This window comes from Glandiceps talaboti, chromosome 21, assembly GCF_964340395.1.
Source record: "Glandiceps talaboti chromosome 21, keGlaTala1.1, whole genome shotgun sequence".
Lineage (NCBI taxonomy): Eukaryota > Metazoa > Hemichordata > Enteropneusta > Spengelidae > Glandiceps > Glandiceps talaboti.
In genome coordinates this window covers 14,891,019-14,908,896 of record NC_135569.1, presented here as the reverse complement: position 1 = coordinate 14,908,896, position 17,878 = coordinate 14,891,019, and the positions used below count along the sequence as shown (strand labels likewise).

The following is a 17,878-nucleotide window of genomic DNA, read 5'->3' as shown; positions in this document are numbered from 1 at the left end:
TACTGTTGCTAAGAATATTTTTTTTTGCATCTGTATACACGATAAATCTAATTAAATAGAATTTTGGGTCCGCACAAAAATATCAGTGCCCTCAACGGCGACCATGCTTTTATGGTGTTTCTGTACTGCTGATGGATAATATTGACCTTTGTTGTTGTTGTCGATGATATCGAAATTTATGAGACCTGTTTTACAGTGAAGTGTATAGAATTTGGACTCCGAGATATCACACTTGAATCCATTGACATGCCTGTAGTATGTTGTTACTATAGAGTGTACATGGCATGCGCAGTTCACGCACATATTGTGCATCGGAGGTCTAGATGTTTTGTAATTTGATACCCAAATGATAAATTGTAGCATTGTAAATAAGACTGTTTTGCGTCACATGACAAACACAGGTGACCCAATGACCAGACTACCTGACAGGATACCGTCTGAAATCTCTGGGATGAAAAATACGTCGGGCTGACAGATCTTGGAAGTGTATAATGGTCCGAGTTTGTACTTACGTACGTGTTGGACTGCTCCACCTTTGGTACAGACCTGTGGGGTAGTGTGAACTGACTGATAATGAATCAAAACCAGGGTCACTATTAGACTGAACGATATGTCGTATTTTTCAGCCGTTATCAGTCGTCTCAAATCACGTGACCGTTGGGTGGAGTGACGTTTCGACACGATACGGTAGAGTTGACTTCTCAGACAGAGCTCAGAGGCCTCTGTCACAGAGGTCGCCCCAGAACTCAGATACTACCTCAGACGATTTCGTCCAAATGATCCATTTTTACAGTCTGAACAATTGCAATCTTGATGGTCTTTCATTCTTAGTGAACATGTAGTCAGATATTAAACATACCTCTGTATGACGTGCACATACATAATTATATGCAATGCCGAAAATGGCGGACAATTCAAGGTTAGGCTAATACTGAAACAAATAAACGAGAAACGATCTGTCTTAAACACATACACCAAGTGACTCTTATATTTATAAAGTAGGTAAAGCACTGGCATCCCCGTAACTGCTAGAAAATGTGAACTGGGATGCTAGTATAGGTTGTATCCGTAACTCGCCATCGTTACTGCGTACACATTCAACTATAGAGGGCGACCTAACGGGGAAGGGGTGTGTACTGTTTAATCTTATTTTCGTCAAAACTACGTTATTCAGGCATTCTCTAAGTTTGAAATTTAGATTTATGCAGGAACTTCAACCATACTTTACTACTGTAGATAGCACTCCTTGCAACATTACTTACTTAGTTGTATTCAGTACTTCTCCCCTTTATCTTTTCTTACACAGTCCCTCTATAACTGTGCTGTATATGATGCAAACATAAGTAATGTAATTCACCATTAATCAGTAAAGGCTGTGTAAATCACTGCAGTATCATCAAACATACAGTTTTGTCATAGTTTGAATAGCCTTAGAATGTTAACATTTCGTACAGTGTATGCGTTTGGAATACCAGAGACGTGTACACATGAGTTAGGGACTGGTCAGTTTCTCCGGCATGGGGGTGGATTTTTCTATCGTGTAGACAAAAAGTCACTGACCCCCCTGCAATACCAAAAAGGGCAGATCCCTTATTTATAAATAAGACATGGTGGCACACTGTCATCTAGTCTCGCTGCCAGACTCGTGACTATCATCCCTAAGCTTTGTAAGCCGAGCGGCGAAGCCGTGAAAAGTGGGGGACTAAGCTTCATAAGCCGAGCGGCGAAGACTCGAGAAAGAAAGTAAAGTCCCTCACTTTTTACGGCTTTGCCGCTCGGCTTACAACGCTTAGGGACTGTAGTCACGAGTCTGGCAGCGAGACTACCTGTCATAGAAAAGTGGTTAGATTTTTGTATAATCAAAGTCGAACTTCAGTTAATGAAACGGAAACATTGCAGTTGAAACCAAAGGGTGTAATCCTGTTATTTATAAGATGCCAGATACAAATATTGAACTGAGAACCAAAGACAACATAGTAAATAGGATGTAGGTTAGTTATATGAGCTTAAAGCAACATTAGTCTGTTGTTTAGTAAATGGATATAGGTGTGCAAACATATAAATCCCTTTACACTTGGCCAGTAGCTTATTATGATACCAATTAATTTAATAGTTGATTTGCATAATCCCATATCTTTGGCCAATAGTGATTCACTGTAGGTTCATGTGACTGCTTTTATCCAATGACGTGTAGAGGGATGGAGTACAGATAAATGCCTTGCCTATTTGACTTTGAAAATGAGGGAATAGGTCAAAGTGTCATTAGAAAGCTCTCCAATGATAACGGGGATGTAGACTATCAACCACGTTTTCGATGTTACTTGGCAAAATGTGAATTTTGATTGATGGCCAAATTACCTTGAAGGTCAAGGTCAGTGTCATTTTCCAGTTTGTCGACATTCATAGATAATATGGGTGTAGAAACTAATATATAGTCTATTTGTACTAAGCTTCCGATGCTACTGGCCAAAATGTTAATTTTTGTGACAAAAATGGTCGCCATTTGGATGTTTTGGAAGAATCAAGAAATGAAGTGACGTGCATGTGCACAGGATCGCTATAGTATTAGATAATTACCATGGTTTTTTTTTGACATTGGCCTGTGTGTATTATGATAGAGGTGGGCATGGACGGATGCACATACACGACCCTAGGGAGTAAGGTATTTAAATTATTGAAATAAAATGACATGCATATGTCACCTACAGTACACAAAATGTATGCCAGGACTGATTGAACTTGAATTATGCAGATCAAGAATAGGACTGATAACAGATAGTCATTCCTATAGTCCTCTCCTTGCTCAATCTAGTGGGAATCAATACAAATGGAAACTGTGACAATAGTATAATAATGCTTTATTGAAATCTATAAAACTGTATCACCTTCCAAAAAATATAACAGTTGAAACATTTTCATGATGATATTAATAATTAACAAACATGTATACTAAGTATATAATGTACACATATAGACTTGGTATACGTAAAATGTCTATACTGGATAAACGGTGTCTGGTCGTTTCGCCCCATAACCAGTTCGCCCCATTGCCAGTTCGCACCTACTTAGTCATTTCGCCCCAACGGTTTGGTCGTTTCGCCCCATAGGTTTGGTCGTTTCGCCCCATGTGGTAAACAATGGTTATGGGTTAGAATACGTAGTTTTGAGACAGTGCTTTCCCACGATCGAAACATTACGACCACATTCGTAAAACAAATTACGGTATTTTTTCAGTTTACTACGTAGTATCTCCTGTTACTTAACCAAGTAATGATGAAAACCACTGACACGTGCCGTGTTTATAGGTCAACTTGAAGTTGAAGTTTTACCGCGATCTGGTCGATTGATTTGTACATCGCGTCAATGTTACGAAGTATCTGCGTTTCTGACCAAAAAAGTGGGTACGACAAAAAGTATAACGTTGTGACGCAAGAGTCGCTTCCACCGTACAACTTCAAGGGGTAATGATCGAACTGGTAGACCACCGATTAACACATCAAACAATAGGAGTTTCTAATCTGTTTTTTTTTTCATTGTCTGTGGTGTACACGTAGACTTCTCCATAGATAAAGGATACATATGGGAACATTGATACTTTCTTTGAGGAACATTTCCACTTTGCTTTGATTGAGGAAGAGTTACACTTTTACTTTTAATGGGGAACATTTACACTTTTACTGTGAATGGGAACAGGACTACACTTTACTTTACCATTAGTGAAAACTTAAAGTGGTCCACACACATAAATAACATTTCAAATCGTTCAAATGCGGTTTTAGGACTTATCCGTCGCAACCTGAAACATTGTTCAAAAAATCTCAAAGTAACAGCCTATATATCACTAGTCCGCTCTATACTAGACTACTCGTCAGTGGTTTGGGACCCTTACCTTAAGAAGGATATTGATCGACTTGAAGGGATACAACGTCGCGCAGCCAGGTTCGTTTATAATGACTATAGCAGACACAGCAGTGTTACTAAAATGATACATGATCTTCACTGGCAACCCTTGGTAGAACGCAGGAAAGATCAGCGTTTAGTGCTCCTCTACAAGATTGTGCAAGGCCTTGTAGCCATTCCTACCGACACGCTATTTTCATTTAACACTAGACCATCTAGGCGATCACATTCAAAGGCAATTAAAATACCTATGTGTAAAACTGAAACATGCAAACATTCATTCATACCATTAACTATTGTAGACTGGAATCGGTTACCGGAAAACATTGTCACTAGCAACACAACAGAACAATTTAAGACTGCACTAGCAGCCCACAGGGACTAATGACTGAGCGCACTCACCTACCCTGGAAAAATTTTGCTCAGTAGTGAGCTAGTTTCCAGTATTTATACAGATACAGATATGTGCACTTCATATAGAGATATGTTAAGAAATTAAAGTGGTAGACCAGAAGATTGAAACCGTTACCAACTTCAAGTATTTAGGTGTCATCGTCTCCGACGATAGATTCAAGCCTGAAGTCCTGGCCAGAATTGCGCAAACGATAGCAGTAGTAACAAAACTAGAGATTGTGTGGCATGACAAGAAATCTTTGTCAAGTCCAAGATTAGACTTATGCTTACACTTGTCTTCTCCTTCTTCTTGTATGTTTGTGAGACTTGGACTCTCACTGCAGAACGCCAGCGACGTATACAAGCCCTGGAAATGATAACGAAGAAGGACCGTACTGCAAGGACCGTATTACAAATGAGGAAGTTAGCAACAGGATCAGAAGAACCATTGGGCCATATGTAGATCTACTAATATAACGCTTGTCAAGAAGAGGAAACTGAAATTGCATGGGCATGTCACAAGATCAACGGGCTTTGCAAAAAACCATCCTTCAAGGCACAGTACCAGGGGAAGACGTAGAGGTAGACAGAGAAAGAGATGGGAAGACAACATCCGGGAGTGGGCGGGCCTGTCCTTTGTCAGATCGCAGGGGGCTGCAGCTGATAGTGACAAGTGGCGGGACATTGTCAGGGTATCATCAGTGGTGCCTCAATAATAAACTCCATTTAGTAGTGGTTATGAGACAATAGTAGTAGTAGTAGTAGTAGTAGTAGTAGTAGTAGTAGTAGTATTTCCTTATGACTCACTAATCTTGCATCAACATATGTAAATAAAGTAAATATGTTGCGAGTTTTCCCATTTTTTGTTCCTCTATCTTCAAATAAATGTTCAACAGTCAAAAACATTTTACCCACATGTCTATGACACCACATGTATAGAATATAGAATCACAAGAATTAAGACGTTACGTCACGAATCACGGCAAATGATGAGTCATGTCATGAACTGCAAACATAAAATACTTCAGTCACGAATCACAGCGATGCAATTATCCTTTTTATTCCTCCGGGAAATAAAATGTGCGGATCATCGCTCATGAGGACCCCCCCCCCTCATACATAAAAGGGATATGAATAAATTTTACCTTGTAACAGGGTGTGTACAGAACGTAATAAATCTAAAATTACAATAAATCAAGTCATTCAACATTTATAGTTGACACAGTCACGCTTCATTTTGCGTGTCTGTGTTGTCTGCATACCTTAACCAAGCCGAATGCGACCTTAGAGTAAGATAACCTGTGCCACAAACAACTATTTTGGAAGCAAGTTCAATATAAATAAATCATAGTCTAGTTTAATAAACATCGTATAACCGTCCCTATATTTTTATCTCCCCTAACGAAGGTCATGTTATGTTATTGTCTGCTTACGTATATTCTAACGGCAAAATGAGATTACATCTGGTGTTGTCTCTCTGGACAAATATATTTCTAACATTGCTGACCTTCCGTGTCTGGCCCGACTACAATCTTATTAATCAATACTACATCTTACGTTATAGCACAATAGCAAATGTACAGCCCGTTTCAAGTTTCCGTCCATCGGTACTGTTTGATGGAATCACATAGAAACCAATAAGACACCGCATATTCTACACATAGCAAGATAGCAAGATGACAAATTCTTGCTACATTAAAACCATTTGCGAAGTACTGCAACTAGACACAGACATGCAGGCACCGATATTTTGACGTCTGTATTTGGTATCTGCATGGTGGCACTTTAGTTTATTTCATTTAGACACAATGTAACAAAATACTGTATTCACTCAATCTTGCTATGTTAAAGTGTAGCACGTGAAACAATTGGTTTCTGGGTAGTCATGTCGAATCGAGCTGGTGAATGACAACTGAAAAAATACACCTTGTAATAATGTACCTTGATTTGATGTTGAACTACCATTTAAGATAAATGTAGGTCACAAAAAAGAATGCATGTCAGTACGATATTTGTTGAGCAAGACATCGATTTGTTTCTACTCAAGTGAATACTCGCACCTTTCACTATACTATGGTCAGAGATTCATAGCTGTACTTACGTCGTGGATTGCTTAATCACTTTGCCATAGACCTGTGGTGAATGGTGAACTAAGGTGCAATGAATTTAACCAGTGTCAGTATCATAGATTTATAAATAATGGTCGACAATTGATAACCATCTGATTCTTTGCTCCTAGGACTTGGACCTCAACACGTTTATCTTCGTTTCATTCTGAAGGCATCTCGGTTCGCATATGTTTCCTAAGACAGTTTGCGAATTGCACACACTTGACATTCCTTTAGTAGTTTCCTGGCCTTTGACACAAGACAGTTTAGTGAAAAAAATGACACATGTGCTCTTCAAACGGACCTGGTCTGAAAATTGTGCTTTAAAAAAGCAAGGAATTAGTTTTGGAAATAAAGTAGCAAAGCTTTTGTGTTTACATATGTTATATATCGACCCAAATTTCGTACTTTGGTACAACACCAGAAAAACATAAATAGCTTTAGGGTGTCCCTTCGACAATTGTCTGTCAAAGCATTAATTTAATTCTTTCAATTTGTTTGTTTGTTTGTTTGTTTGTTTGTTTGTTTGTTTGAATATCAAAATACCCACATAGTAAGAAATATAGGTCATTGGGATAACTTCCTTCCAATCCCTTGACATGAAAAACTACCGATTTAAAACGTAAGCTTTCAAACTAGATGTGTCTGGGAAGACAATAGGAAAGTTAAAATATAAAGGTTGATGATATCGAAATTTATGAGACCTGTTTTACAGTGAAGTGTATGGCAGTTTTGTGCTCATTAATATTCAGTGTTCAACCATTGAATACATTATTTCTGCTGACTCCCATAAAACAATAGCCCATAGCAAAGATGCACATAAATGTACAATTTCAACATGATGTTTCTCTCAAATCGCTAATAATTATAGATGATGTAAAATCGTGAAATGACTCTCCAGAACCCATATTGTTTTGAAAATATCTCTCTTTCCTAGAGTGGCTTTCCAATTTTTAAGTCCTTGGTGAAAATCTCATAGTCAAACCAGCTGTTGTAATAATTGTATAATAGGTGTGTACCATATTTTGTTATGTTCATTCCAATTTTAAATTATCATGTACATAACACACACACACATAGACCTTTCACCCCTAATATAAAACCTTTAAGAAATGAAAACAGCATTTAAATTGTTGTTTTAAAAACTGAAAAAAAAAGTTTTAATTTTGAGATTTTGGCTATTATTAATAACACGATGTTAATAATGGACGTTGTGAGCTGACGTTGCACTCATATATGCATACAAATAAGGGTGCAGGGGTGGGGTGTCAAACATGCAATATGTAGTTTGTCGTCACCTTCAGAAAGCACCACAAATACCAGTGCTCTAAATAAATTGAAGTATCAAAACAATTAACACAATCATTGCTGTAGAGATTAACTCCATGTAGCAAAATTGCGAATCTTCTCCGTCTGTCCGTAGCTATACTGGGAAATGCAATATTTTACATATGTCTCCAATAATTTTCTTCGATCAACGGAATGATATATTTACTCTATTACTGTGTAAACAACTAATCGTCAGTTTAACACAAATTGCACCACAGGTAATTATCTCTCCCTTGAGATCGTTCATGACGACAGAGTTCATTATAATTGTCTTGATATTGGTTTCACAATTACCATTATTGTACTGAAAACACGTTGACTGATCACCATGGCAACATCATACGTTTCTTTAATCCTATTATATAAAATTTCTAATTAACACAAAGAGTGGGTATATAGTAGCATGATTCTCCCGTCTTATTTTCCAAATACATTATGTATTGTCTATTTATACTTTCTACAGAGATGACTTTGGTGACATTTATTTTAGCGTGTCCGTTTTAATAACAGTCTTGTTTTCATCTGCTTTATTTTTCTACCTCAGTCATGTATTGTATTTGACTGTCCTTTACCATTACTTTAAACAGTTACCTTGACTGTAATTTAATACTTTTATACTTGGACGTATACTCTTCACGAAAGGCAAAGAAACAGAAACAGACAAACAAACATCCTGTTAAATGACAACTTTCAGATTCCAAGTCAGCTAACATTCGAATATCATGACACAACAAATAATAGTTTTTTATTGTGCGTATTTTATTTGTAAAGTGCAATTAAAAGTGTACACACTCGTCACACAAGAATAAAATATTCTTAAATTCTATACATACACACCTAGCTGAACATGATGTAATCTCTGAAAACAATGTCCTCTTGAAATTGTTTTATATTATTAACAATATTAGCGGTACTACAATACATGCAACAGACAAACACATTACAAGGAATTGACTGATGACAATTTGGCAATTAGGAAAATCTAAGCCATTTAATAAAATGATGAAAATTTTAGAATATGGTTATCAAATTTCTATAATTCATTTCAGCCCCCCCCCCCCCCCCAGGGAATTATGGACATATAGTAGATACAATAATAATGTCACTTTTTGTATTTATACCGCTTTCCCACACTGTGCTCAAAGTGATTTTTATTATTACACTTTTTATCCCTGTCACATACCTATCACCACAACAGCCCCTTGGCATCTCCCTAGCTGAGGAGATACATTCCAATGCAATATCTATCCTACCAGGTCCCCAATTATTATACAGCTGGGTTGACTGGGGCACAATCATGGTTCAAATCTTGCCCAAGGATTTTAGCCATTCAGAAAAAAATGACCACAGTGAGGCTTGACCGAGCAAACTGCAGATTCCAAGTCAGCCACTCTAATCATTCACCTATTGTGACTCCTATATGTCCCTTACAGTTATTTGTCAGGGTGTATACTGTTGTCTCTGCCTTATACTCTTGACTCTAGTTGTATTTGTCACAAATGTGACATGGTACTATTTGCTGGTGCATTTGCACATTACTTCAGTTCATGACCTAATCGAAAACTGTGGCCAAAGTAAAATACCAATTTGTCAGTTAATTCCTCATATTGTAACACAATTAGCAAGTACAACACACACAAACACAACCAAGAGCATATAATAATATACTGTAGCCTGCATCCTTTGCGTTGTCTTATTTTAACTAACGTTCCTCCGTAGAGGTGCTTGTGCTTTCAATAGTTTACTTTAATTTAGCATTGGGGAAAAATGGACACGTGTTCCAACTATTTATTGTGTAATCTACACACTATTAGATGATGTAAGTGACATTACCATGTGAGCAAGCGCAGAGTCAACATAATGGGTGGAGCTATGTGAGGTAATCTGCAGAGAGACGTTTAGTCAAAATCCAAATGTAGACTAAACATATTTAAATAGACAGAACTTACATGTATAGTGTTTATATCGATCATTTCAAAAGTGAACTTCATATTGACCAAAACCGTGCGAGTGATCAGTGTTCCCACTAAGGCTTATTTGCGCGCTACTTGCGCAATGTCGCCGTCTGCTCTTGCAGTCAAATGTATATATATATATATATATATATATATATATATATATATATATATATATATATATATATATATATATATATATATGAATGTTGTCACAGTGTTTTATTTCGCTCTATTCGGCATCAAAGAGCAGGTAAAAAGAGTTAGCTTCATAGATAAATGATTTTGTTTCCGGCCTTCGTCCAGAAGCCCACCTTCCGAACCATCCCCGTGGTCGCCATGTCTCCCTTCCCATGTTTTTACTTCTCCTTAAGTCGCACAGTCTCAAAAGACTTAGAGGGAACACTGCTGGTGATATATAATAGTTACATCAATATTTTCAAAAAAGTAAACTTTATGTTGACCATAATCGTTATGGTCATACATGGTGTATACATTGAATTTTCAAAACACGAACTTTAGAATGACCATAACAGCTATAGTCATATGTCAAATGACATTTCTTGAATAGATAACAACTGAGTAACATTGAAGTGTGCATAATTTGATTATTCCGCTTCTTTCATAGACGTAAACTGTAACGAAAACATTGTTAGTAATTGTGTGAAATGCTTGACCAATATAGGCACAGAATGACATTTCATACTCAACCCCCAGGGTAGTATACACTGCATTGCCGCCTGTGTACGTTTGTAGGATTGACATTTACATGGCAATCTCTATCCTACTAGGACCCTATTATGGGTTTACTGGGTCACAGTGGTGGTACAAATCGTACCCAATGACGTAATGACCCTTTTAATATGTGAGTGAAGTTGTTAGTTGTATGTAATGGATAGTATATGTAAACTATCTAAAAACGGCGATACAATTTCAGCCACCCAACAAAACTATTCAGAACACAAACTGGGTTTGACTGTTGTGAGGGTCGGGATACAGTTAAACCCCTTAAACATAAACCTGGTAAATTACTGTTGACAGGACCATACACACTATATGTCATGCTTATTTCATTTTGTCAACTCTGTCTTCTATCACTTTCAGACGTTCTTCTAGGTTGTTGAAGGCAGACACGTTCCTTGGAATCTTTCGAATCCTTCGAATCCTTTTACGTTTGAACACTGAATAAAAACGATAAAATAATGATTGTGGTAATTTTTTATCTGTATGATATAGAATTGTAAAATAAAAAGATTTGATCTAGTGTACTAACCCATATCAATAGATCAGAAAGCTAAGTACATTTGACGGAGAAAGCTCTAAAGGTCAATTCCAAAAACTTTGAACTACTTGTGCATTATCCATTTTGTACAATCTGCGTAAGTCATTTGATTGTGACTACCAAGTTGACGATAATTTTGGACCTAAGACTAGATTTTCATGACTTTATAATTGCAAATACTGCTTGGTGTGGAGATTTGAAATACAAGCAACATTTCGATCTACTACCAATGGTATTGGTTTTGATAATGTCCTGTCAACTCATTGGTTGAGAAGATATTGTCAAGATCAAGATGTTGTCATACAGCAATTTCAACATCTAAATTATTTGATCTTGTCATGTAGCAATTTCAATATCTACATTATTGGGTGATCTTGTCATGTAGCAATTTCAGCATCTACATTATTTGATCTTGTCATACAGCAATTTCAACATCTACATTATTTGATAATTTCAAGATGTAGGATACTTAATAATGATTGTTGTTATATTCAATTCAAATACAAAACAATACAAAGCACTAGGATGTTATACAGAGCACATTAGAAGTACAAAAAGCAAAGGGACGCTGAAGGCCAGTTAAGAATGCATCTATTAAAGCTAAATTAGCAGCAACTGGAATATCCCTCCCCCATATGTGTGTAGCTGCTCTTATAATAAGGTGCAATATATACCATCAAATTGATTTTTAGTTCCGTAACCAAAAATATTGCCCCCCCCGAAAAATTAATATTTCAAGTTATTACTAAATAGTAGCACTGTTATAACATATATAAAATAATTTTTGGCATATTAATAATTTTGTAACTATGATGTCAGTTGTCTCATTCAAAACATAATACCCCAGTTACAGGTAGCGCAGGTTTAAAGAAATGAAATATTTTAGAATGATTAATATGTCAATGAAATTTATTCATAAATTGTTGTCCAAGAATACTTGCCTTTTCTACTAGTATCTCGTTTCCGATGGGAAATGTAATGTCTATAAATCCAACTGTTTCGAAACCAATGGCAAATCTTATTCAACAGGTTGTCATATGTATCATATCTTTCACCCATTAGTCCTGGCTGGAGATGTGCTTCTTTGAATGCAGTGTTGACAATAGACATAACAAGCACCACATAGATACAGTTCTTCAGATAGAGAAGTGTTGAGATCATGATCTGTGCAACTACAGAATCAGCATACTCACTGTGGTGTGTAGAAGTCAGAGGGAGAAATAACAGTTGTGTCATTGTGTCATACAGACTAGCATATCCTAAAGTTGGTGCTATCAAGAAGTAGAATAACTGAGCATATGCAAAGAATATAATAAAGAATAGTGGTGTGAATAAGAGAAGTCGTCGCACAGCAATACCAATGCATATCCCAAGAACAGATGTGGTTCGATTCAGAGAGAAAACACTTAGCAATCCAATAATTGAAACGAAAGATACAAGTGCAAGGACTATTGTATGGATATCATCAATAAATGTCAGATATCGTACACTTCCATAGCAGTCTGAAATAAATATATGTCATTCTTTGTTAAAGGTGAATGATACTCCAGGAGTTCAGACAGGTTTGTAAGTTTTGCTCCTGGAGAGTCGTTTTGTATTGTTACATCACTTTTGCTGAGTAAAACCTAATTCAATCTTGCTCCTCGTTATGATTTTGGCCAGCTCCTGTTATGCTATGGTAGAACATAAATATTCATGAGTGGTTCCTTTGACGGTAATAATCATTTGGGGTCATGAATCTGGTAACTGGGGAGGTTGTGGTTTTCCATTGGGAATAAGTCTCCACCTTGATCAGATTTTAATTGTTTATTGTTTAACGTGTAGTAATTTGTGTTCAAACAAATACCATCTTATAGATAGAGAGAGAGAGGATAATCAGATTGATAAGAACCCTAGGGCCGACATTCTAGTAAATTCAACTTGACATGTTAATTACCTTCACAGTGGCTGAGTTCTTGAAGTACCCATTTCATCACGACCAATCGTAGAATCAGCATGGCGGTGGAAATCATCCCTAAAGCTGAACCTGTCAAGTACCATGCGTTCCAGAAATTCCATGCAACTTTACAACCACACACACCTGCATCAGACATATATCTGAACAACAAGTATAGTGTGAGAATGCTGAACAGTGCATGGCATATTACCGGAAAGACTGCATCATTCTTGGCTTGGAATGGATCCATTAAGACCACAGTAGAAACTTCAATCATGGTAGAGATGATACTTGTACTATGACATTCAGCTAGGAATGTTACCGCACTGAGGAGATTAGCATTTGGGTTGTATGTGGTGAACTCTAAGATAAGGACCCGTGTGTACCTATCGACCCATCCGTTATCAATTAGATTGTCTAGGATATCTCTCGCTGTACGCCCATCTTTACCGAGTGGTGCAATGAAACCCTCTGCATTGTATCGCTTGCCACTAGGTGCCCAGACAGGGAGTGTGTACTTTAGATGGTTGTGGCGATGACTACTATGCACCCATGGCGAGTATGTAAAGTTGGTTACACTGTCCGCTTGCGATGTCGTCCATCCCATTCCGTATGCCCCTTTATCCATCTCGCCATGATAAATGCACTTCTCATGAATTGCTTTCAGTACTGGTTTATCTGAACAGAGGTCTGGAAAAGTATGAAATGATAGGAACAAAACTGAGACAATGACATATGAAAGGAGCACACCTCTAGTATTGGAAAGTTGAAATTACTATAACTTTTACTCACCAAAATTTACATAGTACACACTTATTGGCTGCCTGTGAGGACTAGAACCTTCTCTTTGTTTTAATAAAGCTATATTTGGTTTAAACAATGACTATATTAAGTCTCAACGAGTTTATATTCTAAATACTTCACATTTGTAGGAACCAAGCAACCTTACCCTAACAAGGTCATTGCAGATCATGTATAGTAAAACTGTATTCAACAGCCCTGAACATGAATAAAAATCTTGGTAATGTGTGCAGGTTAGCTAAGGAAGCCAGAAAGAAAATAAAAAAATTGAAAATGATTATTTTGATGTCCGAATCAAACTTGTTATCGTTTTTCATTCCTACCTGTTGCGATACGTTGCTGTCGCAAGGTGATGTTGCTGACAACATAGGACATGTCTGTAGTCATGATTTCTTTGTCAAAATATATTGCGCGTCTGTTGATCCATTCTAGAATACAGCTAACATCCCTGCACTAAAAAACACAGAAGACCACAAGAAAAAAGTTACATCTCCAAAATAATAGTATGTCACAATATCACATTTTAGTTTCACATGTGTAATACACAAACATTTGATGGATATAACATGTGACCGTCAGAGTTGTGACCCAACAGTTGACCAGCACTTAATTAATCTGGGTGATCTGATAGTCTTACTGAAAGGGAAACTATAAAGTGATTTACGCAGGCTAACCCGAGGACAATAACAAGCTCAGAAACAAAATAACAACTGAAAAAACACTACTACAAGCATTGCCAATGCAAACACTCATACTAACAAACACATTAGATGAACACACAAACAGAACATGACCGATTATAGTGGCCATATGGATGAGAAATATGTATTTAGTTTGGATTTTTGATGAAGAAAACAACTTTTCTGTTTTATTGTGCTCGAAAAATAACCAATGAGGAACAACATAGATCCAGTCCATATTTGTAACTTATATTTATTGTAAAAGGCTTGTTATTGTATATGTATATGTATATATAGGTATATGCATTGGAGAGCTCTCCAAAGTCATAGGCAGTGATTCTTAATGAAACGTTTCACACAATATTTGAGGTTTTTGCAATTATCAAGTTACAAACCCAGACTTGGTATAATTGTTATCTTAATAATAGTTTTAACAGTATAGAAACAGGACAGTAATTATTTTCATCTTTTAAACATTTTCCCAACTGATTACCAATTTCTCATGTATATGGCCACTTTAAGACACATCCTGACACAACTGTATTAAAATACCTGGAGTGCTTCTCTGCGTCCAATAGTCTGATACATGGCTTTGTTACTATAGTAATGGGTTGGAGATCTGTACACTTGAGTAATCAGTACTGTCACCACAAGAAACAGTGTCCAAAATATCATGTCTTTGATAGTTTTCATCAGCTTCATATGTTTGATGTAAAGTTGTCTTGCACTCTTTATCTCCTTTGGTGTTGGGGGAGAGGCAAAGTCACCTGTGTCTGATTGGTGAAGATTTGGAAAATAAAAAAAACAACACAAAATTATATCAATAATGAGAATCTTGAAAGTTTCAGTATAATCTTGGCAAATATCTATAAATTCCAAAAGAAATAAAATACCACTATGGTATTTTGATAGTATCTCTGAAATATCAGTAGTCTTGTAAAATAAGTAAGGAAGATGGTGTCTTAGGTTGAAAGAAAAGGAGGTCATTTTCCACCTTGACATTAGAACCATGTAGTTCAGCAATTAAAACAGTGTACATGATTCTCATCTCATATAACTTACAGACTTACAGGTATGTCCTTGGTTGATGTGCATGGTATGTTTGATCTAGTCAGTGCATTTATTTCTTGCAATGGTTCTAGATTTGATTTGTCAATTTCAAATGCTCACACATGCAAGCCACATATCATTGACATTGAGCCGCTCAATCTTGCTTGCTAGAAAACATTTGTTTCAACTATATTTTGTTCAGAGATATTTGATTTGGTTTAAAATGACATCGATTTACTTGTACTATTGTCACTGCTTAGTGGCATAGAATATTACGTCCCACTGAATTTTGGTAATATAAATACAAATATTTTGGTTGATTAATTGATTGATTGATTAATTGATTGATTGATTGATTGATTGATTGATTGATTGATTGATTGATTGATTGGCTTTCTTATCACTCCCATTATAACCAGACATATGGTCTCTACTTACAGTGCTTTAACTGTATGTAAACTACACATAGAATACTCACCTTTTAGTTTGCAAGTATCTTCCACTTTAATGGAATCAAACTGAATGGATTGTTTAATACCACGTTCATCACTGCTGTTTGGTTCCGCTTTGGTTGGTTCTTTGAGCAACTTGAACTTCACCGTTAGCACAAAGGCTATTAGGATTGCCTGTATAAAGAGAACATGAAGAATGAAAATGTAATTAGTGACACTTCCTTTTGTTAATGTTGTAGAAATGCGATAATTTGGTAGATAATGGATGCTACTCTAAAAAAAGACCAAATTGTTGCTATAAAGTTACTTATTACAATACGTCGTATAAGCCAATACGTTGAATGTTAGAATAAAGATGTGGCTTTTATGTCCACAGACACTCCTATTAAAAGGTATGCAGAAATGGATTAAACAAAAATATCGTATATATATGTGTATCATACAGCATAACTACTCACAATATTACAGTTTGTACTATTATTAGTATGCTGTGTCATGTTCATTGTATATAATATACTAGTATGTATACAGTAATTAGGGTATAGCAAAGTCGCTTTCACTAATAATACAAACATAAAATGTTTAGCTTGCTTACCTTTAATGGGTCAATTACCAATGATGACAGAAACAAAGATGAAAGTTGAGATGTTAACCATTCCTTCGAAACATCTGGACCCCATTGTAGGCTATACAGTACAACAAAGAATGCTGACAGAAGTACGCAAATAGCAACTAAGAACCAAGCAATCCATTTACACCACCAAGGTAACGGGACGTTTTTGTCATCGATGTCCGAGAGATTGTCTGCGGTGCTCAGAATAGTTGCTGAACCATGTCTTCTCTTTACACGGCGATATGGCTTGGATTTACTGAATAGATACACTATGATGATGGATACTGGTATGGTTACCAGGCAACTGGTCAATCCTGTATAGATCATGCCAAGAGGAATCTCTATCGGTCCCAACTTTATTATCTTTGTTGACTGAACTCTATCATCACTGTTGTAAAACATAGCGTTTGCCAACATTGTCAAAAACATGGCAGTCAGACAACAGGATAGGCGTTCGACTCGTGTAAAGGAACTTGGTATTTGCCTATTTACGACGGAACCCCATAGGTAGTCATCAGTCATTTTATCTCGACCATGGCTTGACATCAAATGCACAAATTTCGTCAATTGAGGTTTGCTGCAAACAGGTAGTACTTGTCGTAAAGTGCTGCTAGATTTCTCAATAGCAAACCATTTGTAACAGGTGAAATGGAATCTATATGAAAAAATCCAGATACACTCATCATGATTTCAATAAGTAAAATCAATTAGTAAAGGGAATACTCAGTTTAGTTGCTAAGTATGTGTACCTCTTCAAACGTATCTGAACGAAGAGCCAATCTGTTTACAATTTATCATACCTTCATCACTGCTAATTGCTTTAGCTTCAAGGACAAATCTTGGAGGAGCCTATAATGTTTGTAATGTTTATATATGTCATACATGTGGCTTGTACATATTGTGCACATTTAGTCTTTATGACTTGAAGAAGTGATTGTACGGAAGGGAAAAACCTTAAGAAGGGCTGAAAAGGAATACTACTAAGGTATGAAAACCCATATCCTGGCCAAAAATGTATACGCAATATTAACATGCCAATTTATGCACACATGTTTGTCACTGACAATGCTTTCTAACAATGTTGGGCTGATTGGCAAAGGTATTGAAAACTCTGTTAGTCTTTCAAACATTTGAGAGGAAAAGATAAGTTGAAGGCATTATCGCAAAATGAGTTTAACGGGCAATGTACTGGGACGCTACAAATAGTTAGTGCACGACGTCTTGATCATTTCATTGTAATACACAGGACATTATTATAGGTACATATGATAACTCACTGCAGCACATAACTCATAATGACCCTGATTTGAGGCATGCATGGTGAACAAATAAATAAGCATTATAAATAGAAATAACAAAACTAAGTTTGAAAATGACTA

General features: G+C 36.5%; 1 protein-coding gene across 1 annotated transcript in view; it reads right to left on the bottom strand.

The window, feature by feature from the left end:
* Positions 1-10,750: 10,750 nt before the first annotated feature.
* The window catches only part of LOC144451288 (polycystin-1-like protein 2), a 10,114-nt gene continuing 2,986 nt past the window's right edge, over positions 10,751-17,878 (bottom strand). The window contains exons 5-11 of the mRNA XM_078142091.1: positions 16,482-17,154; positions 15,913-16,060; positions 14,937-15,157; positions 14,028-14,157; positions 12,904-13,593; positions 11,909-12,469; positions 10,751-10,866 (exon numbers count right to left, since the gene is read on the bottom strand). Of these exons, the coding sequence (XP_077998217.1) occupies positions 10,751-10,866; positions 11,909-12,469; positions 12,904-13,593; positions 14,028-14,157; positions 14,937-15,157; positions 15,913-16,060; positions 16,482-17,154 (2,539 nt within the window). The remainder of the gene's footprint in view (positions 10,867-11,908; positions 12,470-12,903; positions 13,594-14,027; positions 14,158-14,936; positions 15,158-15,912; positions 16,061-16,481; positions 17,155-17,878) is intronic.